At 39.1% G+C, this 15194-nt stretch overlaps 1 protein-coding gene across 1 annotated transcript; it reads right to left on the reverse strand.

The window, feature by feature from the left end:
• Nucleotides 1-1743: 1743 nt before the first annotated feature.
• copb1 (COPI coat complex subunit beta 1) lies at nucleotides 1744-13619 on the reverse strand. Its single transcript, XM_049602529.1, has 22 exons — nucleotides 13488-13619; nucleotides 10033-10185; nucleotides 9283-9512; nucleotides 8784-8953; nucleotides 8581-8695; nucleotides 8386-8478; nucleotides 8137-8274; nucleotides 7871-7990; nucleotides 7532-7639; nucleotides 7274-7420; nucleotides 6983-7128; nucleotides 6476-6572; nucleotides 6206-6366; nucleotides 5979-6099; nucleotides 5635-5862; nucleotides 5068-5247; nucleotides 4397-4541; nucleotides 4180-4299; nucleotides 3934-4079; nucleotides 3634-3723; nucleotides 2272-2427; nucleotides 1744-2043 (listed from the first exon to the last, which is right to left on the reverse strand). Exons 2-22 carry the CDS (start codon nucleotides 10121-10123, stop codon nucleotides 1984-1986), a joined length of 2862 nt encoding a protein of 953 aa, XP_049458486.1. The 5' UTR covers nucleotides 10124-10185; nucleotides 13488-13619; the 3' UTR covers nucleotides 1744-1983.
• Nucleotides 13620-15194: the final 1575 nt, after the last annotated feature.

The raw sequence follows: 15194 nt of genomic DNA on the forward strand, positions 1-15194 counted from the left end.
GGACACAGCAGGAGCTCCAGACTGGAGTCCCTTCACTTTGGGACACGACCACCTCTGAGTGGCAATCCTCAAGAGAACACTTACTGAACATCTACCATCATGCCACTTGTGTGGTCCTCAAACAGTTTTCATCCAAACTTCTCCCTTCAAACTGTTACTTCTATATGTTTATGTATGTATGTCTACATGGGGAGTGGGCAAAACATATGGAGCTAGAAAAGTGAAAGTAAGTTTTGGAATAATTTCTATTATTTAGTTATTTTTATTTTATTTTATTTTCATATTTTATTTTTAATATTTTTATATCTTAAGTACTATTGTTAAACACTGAAGCATGATGCACATTCTATTTTTTATTTTAATGTACATTTTCATTTCAGTTTTATTGCTTTATATTTACGTACTTCAATTTCATACTCTTGTTCTTACTTATTATAATTCTGTGTTCTTTATATTGGAGTGACTGCAACAAATCACAATATCCCCTCGGGGATCAGTTAAGTGATTCTGATTCTGAAAAAATAAAATCTGGCATTGAAAAGAAAACACTGGTACTGAAAAACACATTTTTATTACCTAAATTATAGTTTTATTTTTTGTATCATTCAATCCCCAGATGTTTTCATTCAATTTTAACAGGTTAACATGATGTATATTCACAACAGATACCATTATTTTTTGCATTCTGATGTGTTTTTTAAGCAGCAATCTTATTTTTTCTTCATGTCACTCTTTCGTCAGTGTCAGGTTTTTTTTCATGCTGACAGTTTTATCACACCCTTTTTTTTCAGTTTCAACTTCCTGTCACTGTTTTGGCGTGGAGGGGTGGGGGCAAGGACAGCGTGATGTACACAGAATCTGCATAAAGTCATTTTTAGATTTCTGTGCAAGGTGTGATAAAAAAATAAAAAAGTTTGGTATCTGTGTAAAATTCTGTTTGTTGCCAGCAAGAACAAAGAACTGGTACAAATCTGAGTCTCCAAGCCTTAAACACTGGATGGACATAATCAAGGAGATCTTTATAATGGAAAAGATGACTTTTTCTCTGAGTTCTTGAGCAGAAATATTCCTCAGAAACGGGTGACATGAACTGTCTTTATTTCAGAAGACATGGATGCAGCTTCACCGTGGACAGTAAGGCCACATTTAGCACTTTGACTCATGAATACTTGGCCGTTGTGCTCCTACACAGTGCTCTCTATGGTGTTCATGTTTTGTCTAAACATCTAAAAAAATAAAATAAATGAAATAATGAGAATGTTTAATGCCAGTTTTATTTTTCAGTGGAACCTATTCAGTGCTAATGTTTCCTTTTTAAATGCCAAATGTTATTTTCGATGCCAAAACTTACTGTCACTGCTCTAGCCAGCAAAAAGTCTTATTTACTTCATCTCCAGTTCCCTTATTAAAAGTGTTGGTCTTATTAGATGTTTTAAAATGTCTGTTGTTAATTGATGTTCTAGTTACTTCATCAAAATTTCATGTCACGCCACACATGAATCAATTAAAAGCTTTAACAGGAAGTTAGGTAGAAAGTACAGGAAGTGAATTTTTAACAAGCCCTGGCCCAAAGTCAGTGTAGAATTACATCTAATCTAACAATATTGTTAGAAAACAAATAAATCATTGGGTTGACACATTTGTATTGTCTTTATTTTAAAAATAATGATGTGACTTAGTGTCCAAAGTGTGTCCAAAACTAAACTATAGGATAATAAATGATGAATAAAGCATGGAGCAAAGTTCTCTCAATACATATGTTTATTGAAAATTAAACAGGACAGGGAAAGAACATTACTTAGATGTAGTTTTCAGACAGAGGTGATGTAAAAAAAAAAAGAAAGAAAGAAAGAAAGAAAACGGCACAGAAGCAACTGACCATATAGAGTTCTTAATCTGCTATGATGTAAAGACTGCAAAATGGATGATAAAAGAGAACAGCAGGTGACTTTTACAAAGTCGGTGGGATCAGCCGGAGTTGTCTCAGACATTTGACTTTTTCTGGGAGAGATTGATCTTGTCGCCGAGACTCAAGGCCATCCCCTGTGAAATGAAGAGGGAGGATTTATTGTAACAGATTTTAAACATACAGATCAGAGCATAAAGCATTTAGTGCAAGATCACATGTAACGGTTTATTTTATATATTCCTTTCCAAGATTATCCTTCCAAGAAATTAATTTCCTGCGCTGCAAAAGTTATGAAAATAAATTCAGCCAAGCCATAACTTTCCAGATGCACGGGGACTCATGGTGCAGCAGCTGTGACTCACCTGACTTTTGGCTCTAATGCGTATGTGTCCGTTGACAGGGGCGTCAGGCCCCAGGTGGATGGGCTTTTCGATGCTGACATTAGCCAGGGCATCTTCTCCAAAGATAGAACGAGCGTAAAGGTTGGCGGCCATGAAACCACAGAAGCCAGACAGTGCCTGGATTTCAAAGACAAAAGAGAGAGAGAGTTGAGAATATTGCATAACAACAACATATTCATCTAATATGATGGGTTTGGTGATACATCAGTGACATTTATAATCAGACCACTACAAAGGCCACTTAAGCCCCGTTTCCACCAAACATTTTTGGTATGGTACCTTTGGAACCAAGAGTAACCCTTCAGACATGGTACCTAGACCCTAGCGTTTCCATCGCAAACAGTTCTCTTAAATGTGGGCGGGGTTGTTGTCACTCACTGCTCTGTCCAGCACTCGCTGTATTTACCAGTGACACAGAGAGAAGTCTTCGCCTCCTTTATCGTCCACAGAATGACACTGCACGCTGACATTTTCAGAACAAAATAGAACAAACTGCAGTGAGAGTCTCTCTCCATGAGGCATTAAAAAAATAGCAGGTTTGTGCATTAAGTCCTTCTCGGGCAATCTCAGGGGTTTAGTTTTGCCGTAGCCCACAGGAAGGACGCTCCACGGCGCTTTATTTTTTTTCTCCAAGTGAGGATTAGAATATATGCAGTTCACATAATCCAGTCGAAATAAATATATATATAAACAATTGAAGATCCACTCATTACTTAAAGTGTATGTCATATAAAAACTAGAGTGACGGTCAAAGTTGTCACATCACAAATTTAAGGTGTGTTGATGGATTCACCTTGTCAGCCAATGCATTGATTACAAGTAAACGTTCCACCTAAAAAGTTGCCGGCAGTTGGCCCAGTGAATTAAGTTATTTTTCTCTCCGACTCCAGCCGCTGCAAGAGGCAGCAAACCATCCTTTCATTTTATAGCTTCAGTCTACTAATGAAACCCTCCACAATACGAACAGTGGTTACATAAGTCTCAAAACCAGCCACAACCCTGAGCAGAGTGACCGTCCTCTACTGACCAATCAACAGACTGCAGTGTTCACAGCTCCACCTTTTAGTACCAGATCTGTGAGCTAGGTACCCCAACAGAGGGAGGGGACCAAAAATGGGGACCGTATGTAACGGTTTCATTGGTACCATCCACAACTTTTCACAGTGGAAACGGGGGAGAAAAAAAGTGCACCAAACTGAAATGAACCGTACTGCTCAATGGAAACGGGGCTTTAGAATTCTTCTCATCATGCACCAAAAGTGGCACCTATTTCATTTGTTTTTGTTCTTTCTCTTTGCTCCGCTGCATTTGTCTCATACCAACCTTTTCTGGGGTCAGACACTTCATGTTGGTGGACTTGAGGATATGTTGAAGATATTCGTTGAGATCAGTAATGTTGGTGTTCACCGTCACCTACGACAAAGAAAGGCTGCTTAGGGAACATCTTCAATATTAACACTTTTTAATTTTCCTAAATATTGTAATTGGCCTGTTGAATGTAAAGCAATGTTTTCCCTTAAAAAAAGGAAGTACAGAAAACTACAGAACAACAAACCTTATAAACATGTCAGACTCATGATAAGCAATTTCTGTGAAGCCAGTTCGTTTGAATGCAAAGCTTACCTTGTTTTCCCACTCAAACTCTGCCCACATCTGTCTGAACTCTGCATCGGTGCAGGAAGCTGGCTGGATGTAGTCCATGATGTCAATGTGGATGTCGCTGAGGACAACGCAGTTTCTGTCGCTGGCAGCTCCTGACACATCATAGACTGGAATACAAGAATCAAACATCCCCACAAATAAGAAAACACCCTCTGGCTACAGAAAGAGACAAAGCTGAATCATGACGCACAGACACAACATGCTTACCAATGTTGCCAAATATGATGCCATTCTCAGTAGAAGCCACCTTCACATTGGCCTTGATGTTAGCAAAATCATGAGGAGCCAGAGTTAGAGGTGAAGGCTTCTCAACCAACTTGAGATCACCTGTGGGATGGATACATTTAGTGAGCTGTATACATAACACAACACAGCAACAAACCTACACATCTGTCCAGTGAGGTGGGAAATAAACAAGACTAACCTAAAGTGGCCAGTTCAAGGGTGCAGTTCTGGAGAGTATCACTGGTTTGGTTGACCACCAGCACGTCCAACACAATGTCATACTGGTTGACATGAACATAGGCTTCAGCGTATACTGGGTCTGAGAAGCCTGTCAGCTGGGTCACCTAGAGTGGACAAAAATCAATTACATTTAAAAATCAATTATTATACAAATAAAAACAAATATTTCCTCACAGTTAGCAATTAAGACTTTTTGTTTTCATTAAATTTTTAACAAGGTTTTTACAGCAGAGCATGTGCACGACAAGGACTTCAGCAGCAGTGGGATGAAAAAGAAAATAATGACTCGCAGCTGTGTCCTTGCATGATAAACAGCCAAATAAAATCTAATTTAAATAAAATAGTGCTAGAACTAAACAGCAGACTATTTGTAAAATCAAAACACAAACAGGAACAACTGATCTCTTTCCTGCTGTGCAACCAAAAACAGCATCTCCCTCTGAGGCAAATGTCACACTGACGTCTTCAAACGTTTATGCATCATAAGTGCAACAATAATTGGGCAAGTTTGCAAAACAGAAGAATCAATCTAATCTCCAAGCACAGAAGACACAGCCGAAATTAATCATCTCCCGCAGAAGTGTTCCAGTTGTGTTGTGTGATAAGATTTCCGCAGGGCTTGTGATGTACCTTGTTGAGTTTTGAAGCGAGAGGATCAGCGGCCTCCTTCCTCTGAGTGTTGCCCATAGCAGCCAGCAGACTGAGCTGGAACTGGTCCTCCTTAGAAGTCATTTCGTTTTTGGCTGTCAGCTGCATGAAGGAGATGGGGTCGTCTGCCTGCACTGTTACGTTACGTTTCTCGGACTCTTTCTGTGGTCAGAATAGGAAACACATATGGTTACGACAGAAGCAACACACTATAAATACCTACAGCAGTAAGTCAAGATGTAAAACAAATGGGTAACAGAGATAGAAAATAAACTCAAGTCACAAAACTGCAGTGACGATGCCCCTGTCCCACATTTATTAATGTTGCATAGAAGGCCATACGTTCTTAAAAACAAAACTTTATTTGCTTATAAACATAACCACATGTTCCACAAACATTAATGCATTGTTTCAATACTGTGCTGGGTCGAAAAATATCTAATTAGCACAAAACGTGTTCACTTCCTGCATCCGTGCTGATGCTTCAGCTGTGCCCATCTGTCAGGAGGTTAAATATTGAGTTCAGCCCTGTGAGACAACGATCATTACCTTCTGTGACAGCTTCTCTTCTTCCAGCCTGACAGTCAGCATATGTGACAGGGATCTGCGGCACTCCTTGTTGAAAATGTCATTCATAAGTGGCGAGCACTCTGACAGGACCTTGAGGCACAGCGAGATGCGGTCCACATCATCGTCTGTAATTGGCTTCTTGGGCAGAGAGGACTTGCCCAGGTGCAGCACAGTGACCATGATCAGCATGGCCTCTGCAACAAAGGACTGAGGGGACAGGAAGGCGGCAGGGATTAGAGGAACACGCATCTGATGATTTAATGACTTAATGATTTTTTACAAAGGTGTTGTCTGTCGGGGGATGTGAAGCGAGGACGACTTACATTTTGTTTCTTTTTGTCTTGAACAATAGCAACATAGCGCAAGGCCACTTTGGTCAGCGTGGTGGCCAGGGAAGCTGCCACATAGAAGTCTCCGTCCATCAGGAAGCCTCTGAGTGGAGGTCTAGAACAACAAAGCCGGTGTTTATTGTGTAAGCTGGGTTGAACAAACTCAATCAATGGAATATTACAGACAATTAACCATATCCCCACACAATGTGTAATTTTACCTGTCTTCTTCTTTCTTCGAAGGCCTGGAGGAGCTGAGGGCGCTCTGTGTCACGTAGGTGCCCATCTCTGTCACCAGCTTCTGTGCTGGAGCTGCACTCACTTCATCCTCTGGTTTCACCTCTCCCGTCTCTTTCTTTATCTCATTTTCTACAATCGGGATCTGTCCATGCAAGAGGCAGATGTCAGGTATTCGTGTCTATTTCAAGTAAGGGGGGACTGTCTGGTAAACTTGTGTTACATTAAATTCAGAAACTAATGGACAAACATACCTCTCCCAGGGACCTGCGCACTTCTGTCATCACACTCTGGATGTCTTCCTTGGTGCTGCAGTATTCTCCCAAGATCCACAGTGCTCCTCTGTAGATCCTGAAATGAAGTGAGAAAGGTCATGAGCATTCAGTGTTACATACTCCTGTATTAATATACCAGCCAGTCCTAATGATGAAACTCAGCCAAGTCTATAAAACAGTTGACAAATGTCACTGCAGAGAAAAATCTGGACATGACTATCAGACCAGAATGACCAAAATCACACAATTTTCATTCCTCATGTAAGGTAGGAGTGTTTTAAATCAAAACATATTCACTGCATAATGACGTACAGATGTTACATATCCCTGGTTTGCAGACATGTACAATGCCAACGTTTACTCTAGCAATTAATGATATACTTATATAATAATGATTCATTTTACTTTCTTTTTAGGACCATTAAGGGAGAGACAAAAACCAAGACAATGTATAATATTCCTCTCAGTATGCTTATTAAGCCTTACTTGACAGTTTTGATGGCGTGAAAGACTTCCAGCATCTTCTCGATGATGAGTGGTCTCAAGTTGTCAAACCTCTGAATTGCCTCCCTTACAAACTCCAGCACATCAGCAGCAGCTGCCTCATTAGTGTCACTTAGGAATTCCATCAGCTGTATATCACATCAACACAAAGAAAAGTCTTACTGCACCATTATCACATATATAATAGTATAACCCAGTGGTGGCTATATAAACCACCACTATAAAATACAACAAATTTCAAGAGCATGTTTTTTATTTTGATGGGAAACTCACCACAGGTATGACATTGGCCGCCATGTCAGGGAAGCGCACGCTGCATGAGTGGAGAGTGCGCACCAACAGCTGCCTGTACTTATCGGTGTCTTCATGTTCCGTTACGTTGTTTGTCTTGATCACTTCTTTCTTCAAAACAATCACCAACTGGAAAACAAACAGACGTCACTATATCTGCAGTACATTCCTTTTTTTCTCTGTGTCCATGCTTGGACATAAAAACCACAATAACATGGGAATAATGTGCACACCACTGACCTCTTCTACATTGCGAGATGAAACAAGGTCCAGAGCCAGCTGCAAGGTCTTCTTTCTGACTTCCAGGTCAGGAGTGCTGAGAACACGCAGGATGTCCATCACAAGGTCCTGGACAAGAAAAAAAAACAAAAAAAACATTGGTGACAACCGAATTAAGTCTAATAAAGATGAAGCACTGTAGTGCAGCAAACTGGTGGTGTCTCATAATAAAACTATATTTGCCAGAAGGGTGAAACCTTTTAAATTTTAGTAAATGTTCTCTTTAACAAGAATCTTTTGAGATAAAGAACTCTGGTCTTTGCGATTAAGTGCAGAAAAAACTGTCATAATTCAGCGTACCTGGAGCACACGCTCATGAGTGGGATGCTCCTTCAGTTCAATCAGGCGATCAAGAACAATCAGCTTCACATTGTTGTCGCTCTCCTTGATTATCAAATCAATGTAGCACTGGGCAGCAGCCTGAAGTCCAACAGAGCACAGAACACATAAGAAACTGTACAAAACCAAAGACATTACTGCTACTGGGTCACATGTAGTGCACCATCAGTATCGTATATACAGTATGTGACATAGACAAGACCACTGAGAACACCTTGGTGATGTACCTTAATGGCTGTGGGAGCACTGGACAGGGTTACGAGGGTGCCAGCAGCCTCATACTTCACAGCCGGACTGGAGGACTGGAGCAGGTTGTAGATGCAACGGATGAACCGGGCGCGCTCAGAGGGGTTAGCATGGCAAACCTAACAGACAGAAAACAAAAACAGCAAGAGTTCAGACATTAATGCAGCTCTTCTTGTGGCATACGATTGTGCGACAACGCATAAATTAGACTAATAAAGGCCTTGACTCACCTTGTAAATCAGCTCCACAATGACCAGCTGAAGAATGTCTCCAAATGTGTGAACTTGGTCAATACATGTGCTGAGATAATCCAGAGCTCGATCCTGTGAGATGTGAATATATAAGTTAGGCCTGGCAGATAGATATAGTAGGTCTGATAACACACAACAGTAGAAACAGTAAGAAAAGCACAACATGCAACTGACCTGATCGGCATGGATCAGCATCATGAAAGCATTTCTCTTACAGCTGGCATCTTTCTCATTGACAAGAAAATCATGGATCAGCTCTGGAGCATCTGGGATGAGATGTTCAAAGTTCCTAAAAAGAATAAATATCATCAGCTGTTGTTCACAAATAAACTGAGTATAGAATATCTATATGTGGAAAAATATTCAACAGTTTGTACCTATAGATGGTGTAAATGGCCAGGACAGCATTGCGGCGTACATAACTGTGGCGGTGCTCCAGGCAGGCCCGGATTGCTGGCATGAGAGGCTCAAGCAGCTCAGACTCCTTCAGCTTGCACAGGAAGCGCAGAGTGGAGCCACGGATGAACTCGTTGGGATGCTGCAGGTCCTGAAATTGAAAAAGGATGTCACATGATTTTTAAAAATATCAAAAAACAAAGCATACAACATATTCTAGCCACGTTACTATTTCAATAGTCATACTAAGCTGTCCACATGTTTTCAGATCACCCAAGATGCACGTTTATACCAGGTGAAAAGGGTTCATAGATAAAGTAAGTACAGGTGGAGACGATGTGGATTCGGATTCAGATGTTGAAGATCTCATATGCCCAACTCATTTTGTTTTCACACAGTTACCGTTATGAACATTATTTTCCCTGTTGTTACACTGATCTATACTGATACATACACACAGATCGTGCTGATGAATCTTACCTTCCTGTAGGCGTCACAGACCAGGATCATCTCCTGAAGCAGCTTGCCATCTGGGGTTGTTTTGGGAACAATCTCCCAGAATACCAGCAGCAGCTTTTTGATGGTGTGGTCTTGAAGTGGCAGCACAAAGCGGATTATGGTCATCAGCAGTCCTGGCAACTTCTCGCCATTCAGGATCATGATAATGACCTTCTTCAGGGCTTCAGTCTTTGCCTTGATCTCCCCCTTTTCTGTAGAAAAATCATTATTATTATTATTATTAGTAACACGAATGTGATTAGCATGGCGTCAAGCTTTGTGATTTTTACAGATTTTCACCCTTAACCTCTCTGAAAGAACTGGTCGAATTGTTTGTTTTTACTGAGGATATTAAATGATTTTTGATGATTGTTCTTCTCAGCCATTCGTCGAGTAAAACGGTTAAAGCTTTTCTGGACAACTCACATACATTATTGTCAACTGTTTTCACAGGAACAACTTTTCTACTAAAGAAATAAGCCCTATAAAACTGCTTAAAGTGAGGTGTGCAGATTATCCAGAATAACCAGAACATTGTTTCAGAAATGAAATGTTTTGCTTTTCATTCTCTGAAGTATTTTTTTTCAGTGCTGTGAGTACCACAAATCAAATTCCAATCACCTGCCTTGTATTGAGGTGGAGACAGAAATGTTAGAAATGAATGTCTCCCCTCTGCATGTTTTATTAAAGTTTAGTAATAGAGCTTTGCAAATAAACATGAAGAATAGTTACCCAGATCAGTTTTAAGGCTGACTTCTGAGGGGGGCTCTGAGTCTGATGAGACATTGATGAGAGTGTAACAAACATTCTCTGCAGCCGTCATTTTGCTGCTGGGCTTGTGTCCTTTTAGAAGAAACCTAATGAATGTCGCTCACTGGATCACACCTGCGAGAAACAGAAGAGCAACAGATTTAGTAAATGGTGGGGAAGACATTTACGCAGACGCATAAGTATAAATGCAGCAAATGTGGGATATAACTATGAAGATATGAAGACATCCATAGACTGGACATAATCTGTATAAACAAAAGACACAAACAAGATAAATCTACTGTACAGCAACACTGCAGAGTTGTATTTCTTTTAATTTGCAGCAGGTGCAGCATGGCAAACTGTCATAAAATGGGACCAGACAATTCCTCTTATGAGCATTTTAAACCAAGAGGTCTTACTTTGACTGTCAAAAATACAACTAATTGAGTTTAAAGACCCTGGCTTACCAAATTCCTCACTTCTTATTTACTGGAACTAAACTGCAGGTTAACAGCACATTAGCTCATTGTTTATTTAGTACTGTTGCCTCACAGAATAGAGGCCCTTCTGGTGTCTCTCTACAGACATGAATAACAGATGAATTGGAAACTCTAAGTAGTTGTGAATGTATTATGTTGGTGTTGGCCCTGCCACAGACTTGCGACCTGTTATGGGTGATTGTCTGCCTCTGACTGAAGGCATGCTGAGATGTGCTTTAGCTCCTACAAAACATTGGCTAGGAAAAGTAGATCAAGGAACCTGATAGACAGGAGCTACACAATGTTGTGAGTCATTATTGTTGCCCATAAAGTGATTACTGAAAGTGATGAAGCTTTGTTTGAGAGGTGACTATGTACATCCCCGTAAGACTCTTTCAGAAAAACAATAGTAACAGGTGACCCCATCATCCAATATAAAGCCTAAAACACAATGGGTTATCACAGGCCCGATAAAAGATGTTACATAAAACACACAAACCTTGGAGTCCACCTCACATCACAAACATTAAGAAGAATTTGAGAAACTTTTCATTAAGAAACCAAATGTTACTATGTGAGAAATGCTGGCATGTCCTCAAAACATAATACGTATCCATAGTATAGTATATTTAAGAAAATGTGACAGTGCTATAGAGTAACTTGTTCTTTAAATAAAAGAATACATGATGAGTACAACACAACAGTACGTGCTGTTTGTGTTTTAACACATTTTTTGCACTAAATAGCAGCATCTGATCATAAAACTTAATTTAAATGTGATAAAAATGTCGAGTTTAAAATGAACTTCATCATTTAATTAGTTCATAGACTCACAATTTTTTTCTAAAATAGTCTTCAAACAAACAATAGTCAGGTGTCCATATACATTGAAACAGGTTTTGTCTGCTGTAATAATTCCTGCTTTTCACACCGGCCAATACATGATGAATACATGAATACATGATTATTAACGGGGGGCAAAAAATCTACATAAATAAAATATAACTACATAACATTTATACGAGGCTTCAGCAGTTTGCATTAGTCAAATCATGTGCATACTTCCAAAGTTACAGTCTCTACAGAACAGTATTTCCTCTTTCTTGTGCCCAGATAGTGTTCCCAAGTTGATCTGTGGTGAAGAAAATGTAATCTGTAACTCTGGAAGGTACTCTAGATTTGCCAAACTCAGACTGCTCAGATTCACTTAACTTTTGCACTGAAGTAGGACAGTGAACTTTGTCCCGGCATCACACTGGAAGTGCAGTCAGAAGGAGCCTCTTATTAGCCAGTATGACCAGGAGGAATGATTACTAGAGGTGTAAACCACCAGCTTCATCACGAAACGATATTATATTGATTTGTTTGGATGACGATACGATGTTTGCCGATATCACAAAGTCTATCACGATACGATTTTGAATCGATTCGATTCGTGAGCCTGCAATCAGTACGACGCGGTATCATATGCCCATATAACACAATCATTTACATCAACTCACAAAAACAACTAGAATATGATTTGACCATTTTATTTCTGAGCTCTGTTTGTTGTTTGAGCGGAGGCGCGCTTGCCCAGAAATGGTGACACAGACGTGCTATGTGAATTTCAAAATAAATGTGTATCTTTAAGATGACGATATGGATCGATGTTTTCATTTTGCATCGATATAATCGGATCGTTAATCAATGAATCGATGTATTGATGTGGACTGATGTATCGTTACACCCCTAATGATTACACCAAGAACATCCTGTTTCAATGTACATATGGGCACCTGACTGTTGTCTTAAACACATCTGAACATTTGGGAACCTATCCTGTAAACTTAAAAGTTTTCTTTACACTGCTTATGCATAATAATATATTGCTTTAATACCACAGTGTAAACCTTTTTTTTTTTTTTTTTTTTTTAAAAAAGTATTTGGTAGTATGAACACTTATGAATGCAAAAATCTATTAATATATCATTTTACTCCATTGCACAATTGGATCATATCTGCATCTGTGTTGCATCAATTTGTTATTAGATAAAACTTAAAGCTGTCTGCTTTAAGGCGTTAGTATGAATGACTTCTCAAATGTAATCTGGCAAGTAAGCATGTTATCTGTCTTATTTTGGTAGCAGTCACCACCACACCATCAAATGACTGAAAATACCAGCAGAACAGTAGATTATCTGAATGCTGCATTTTCCTGTGCGGCCAAACAATACAGACAAGTCTGTGTGATGCTCCTGGAAGTATTAAAACAATCTCAATTGGATATGGTAATATAAAAAATACCCAAATATAAAGTTGTGAGGAGAAATATGGTACATGGGCAATTGCTTTTCTTGACTGAGATGTCATAGCGTTTCACGGCTTTAATTATAAGAACAAAATGGGGAGCATCATTACTGCAGAGCTGCCTTTAAATAGATATAATTAAGGTAATAGGTAAGTACTTATCAGTAGGTCGTGCTTACAAGGTTGAGATAACTTTTTAACATCTTCTGCTGCATTTTTCTGTAAAAACTGTACTGCTGCAATCACAAAAACACAAGCAAGAGCTGTCATTGTGACAGCAAAGTATCTCAAGGTACAATGGTAGGATAGCTTATTAGAGCTCAAGTCCAGTAAGTGTGACACGCAGCGTTAACCCCTCTCATACAACACTGCAGCTACAGTTGAACCGCTAATGGCGTTACCTGTGTCAACACCAACAGCTGTGTAGCAAAACCTCAATAAAACACACATATTAGTTAGTTAGTCGACTATTCAGTTGGTTATACTGGGTTAACATGATTGTATGGTTACTACTAACTAGCGAACGTTAGCTAGCGCCAGGTTAGCTTCTGCTCAGGCTAGCAATGAAATGGAGGACAGTAACGTTAGCTAGCTGTGTTAACAGTTACTACGGGTCAGGAAATAGAGCGTCACTGGTGTTGGTTAAAACTAATTCACATTACCTACCGAACTGCACGACTATTATCCTCCGAAATGGCCGTCTATATCCAGTTTTGGATTATTACATCTGTAAAAATCTTCAGGAACTCCCTTCGGCGAGCTGTCTCTAGCTCTCCACTACTTCCTAGTGACGTGGAAGATCACTTTCTGAGCCACATCACTGCTACCGTGCGCCGGAAGGTCCAAACGCGAGAGCATAAATCCCAAGCAAGAGATGACAGGCAAGCTTTCAATTCAAAAAGAGACACGAGAAACTATTATTACGGCTATTATTGTTATATTGGGTACTTTAAATTTGTATTTTGTTGTAAGACGCAAATGTGAAGCTCGTATGCCATTTGAGGATCTCAGTCAAATTTATGAGATTCAATTCTCTGGATTCTGAGTCCCCAAAAGATAAAGTGGAAAAGAAAGAACATCTGGGCAGCTGTGTTACAACATAGATGGTTTCAAAGACTTTTTTTCAATAAAGCTGATTAAAACTAAGTAAATGTTGCAGTGATCTGAGCACTTAACAGCTTTTACTTCACAGCCATTTAATTTTTAAAAAATCAATGAAAAATGATCATTGCAGCAGTTATGTAGGATATTTATTTATTTATTTAGTTAACAGTTCAAAGACTGTGTAGCTAATAAATACAATGTTAGACATAATCATGTATTGTCAAGTATTCAGTCTCAGTTTTAAGTTTTCCTCAGCTTTCATTTCTAAGTTTAGTGAAGGGGTGTAAATGTAGACACTGCAGACAGTGCAGTTGCACGGGGGCCCGTGAGGTGGGGCACCTATATAGAGAGAGAGTGGGCCCTCCAACAGTGTGTTGAATGGAGGACGGGCCCTAATGGTTGACAGTCACCTTGAAAAAATACGTGTTCACAGTAGAATTCTCATTAAATTAAAAACAGTGCCATTTGCTATATATGCCTTTGAAAAAGGCTAAACCGTCTTTGTTATGTTTATTTTTTCTTTACTTTTGTAAAATAGTCAATCGCATCTACAACAACATAATATGCTTGTTCTATTACTATAAATCAATTATTCTATAAAACAACTGTTCTGTAACTATAAATGAACAATTCAAATTGTTAAATTAATAATTTCTTATTTTCCTTGGTATTTTAGTTATGTACAGACATACAAAGATGATTGCTGGGTAATATGTATGTTGATGTTATTCAATGTCAAGTCTCTGACCATGTGACAACACAATATGTGCATAAAAGCATGCACCATCATAACTGCCTTGCGCCACTAGTTTGGTGTATTGGTTTACTAGGCCTGTCTGGTACAGTCTTCTTGAGACATGACCATTTTATCACACACAAATAATTTAAAATGTAATAATCCTGTCTTTTTTAAAATAAATAAATAAAAAATACACATTGCTGAACAAAAATTGAATTACTTTAGTGCTTCAACAAAATAGTTCAGCAGATTTTAATGGTAAACAGCACCCTCCAGTGGAAGCTTAGACTTTGTGTCACAGTGGACACAGACTTAAATGAACCGTAGTCTGAAAGTCAGTGTCTTAAATTTTTCATCCAGTCACTATCTTCCACTCTTTACTTACCAATAAACAGTCATGCAACAACCCATAGCCAAAGGCCCCAAAGCAAACAGCATCAATATAAATGAAATATTTCACTTCCAGAATTTCAAGTTTCCAAACTGCACAGAAACAATGTTTTGATGATTATATTTTTCATGTAAAATCT

The sequence above is a fragment of the Epinephelus fuscoguttatus genome, linkage group LG2 (assembly GCF_011397635.1).
Source record: "Epinephelus fuscoguttatus linkage group LG2, E.fuscoguttatus.final_Chr_v1".
In the NCBI taxonomy this organism is placed as follows: Eukaryota; Metazoa; Chordata; class Actinopteri; order Perciformes; family Serranidae; genus Epinephelus; species Epinephelus fuscoguttatus.

What these genes read in the sequence shown, in the direction of transcription:
- copb1 (XM_049602529.1), bottom strand. Translation starts at nt 10,123, where the DNA reads ATGACGGCTGCAGAGAATGTTTGTTACACTCTCATCAATGTCTCATCA. An exon ending in CATCTCGCAATGTAGAAGAG is followed by an intron (nt 7,421 to 7,531) that starts GTCAGTGGTGTG and finishes TTTGTTTTCCAG; the next exon opens with TTGGTGATTGTTTTGAAGAA. An exon ending in CGGCCAATGTCATACCTGTG is followed by an intron (nt 7,129 to 7,273) that starts GTGAGTTTCCCA and finishes TGTGATATACAG; the next exon opens with CTGATGGAATTCCTAAGTGA.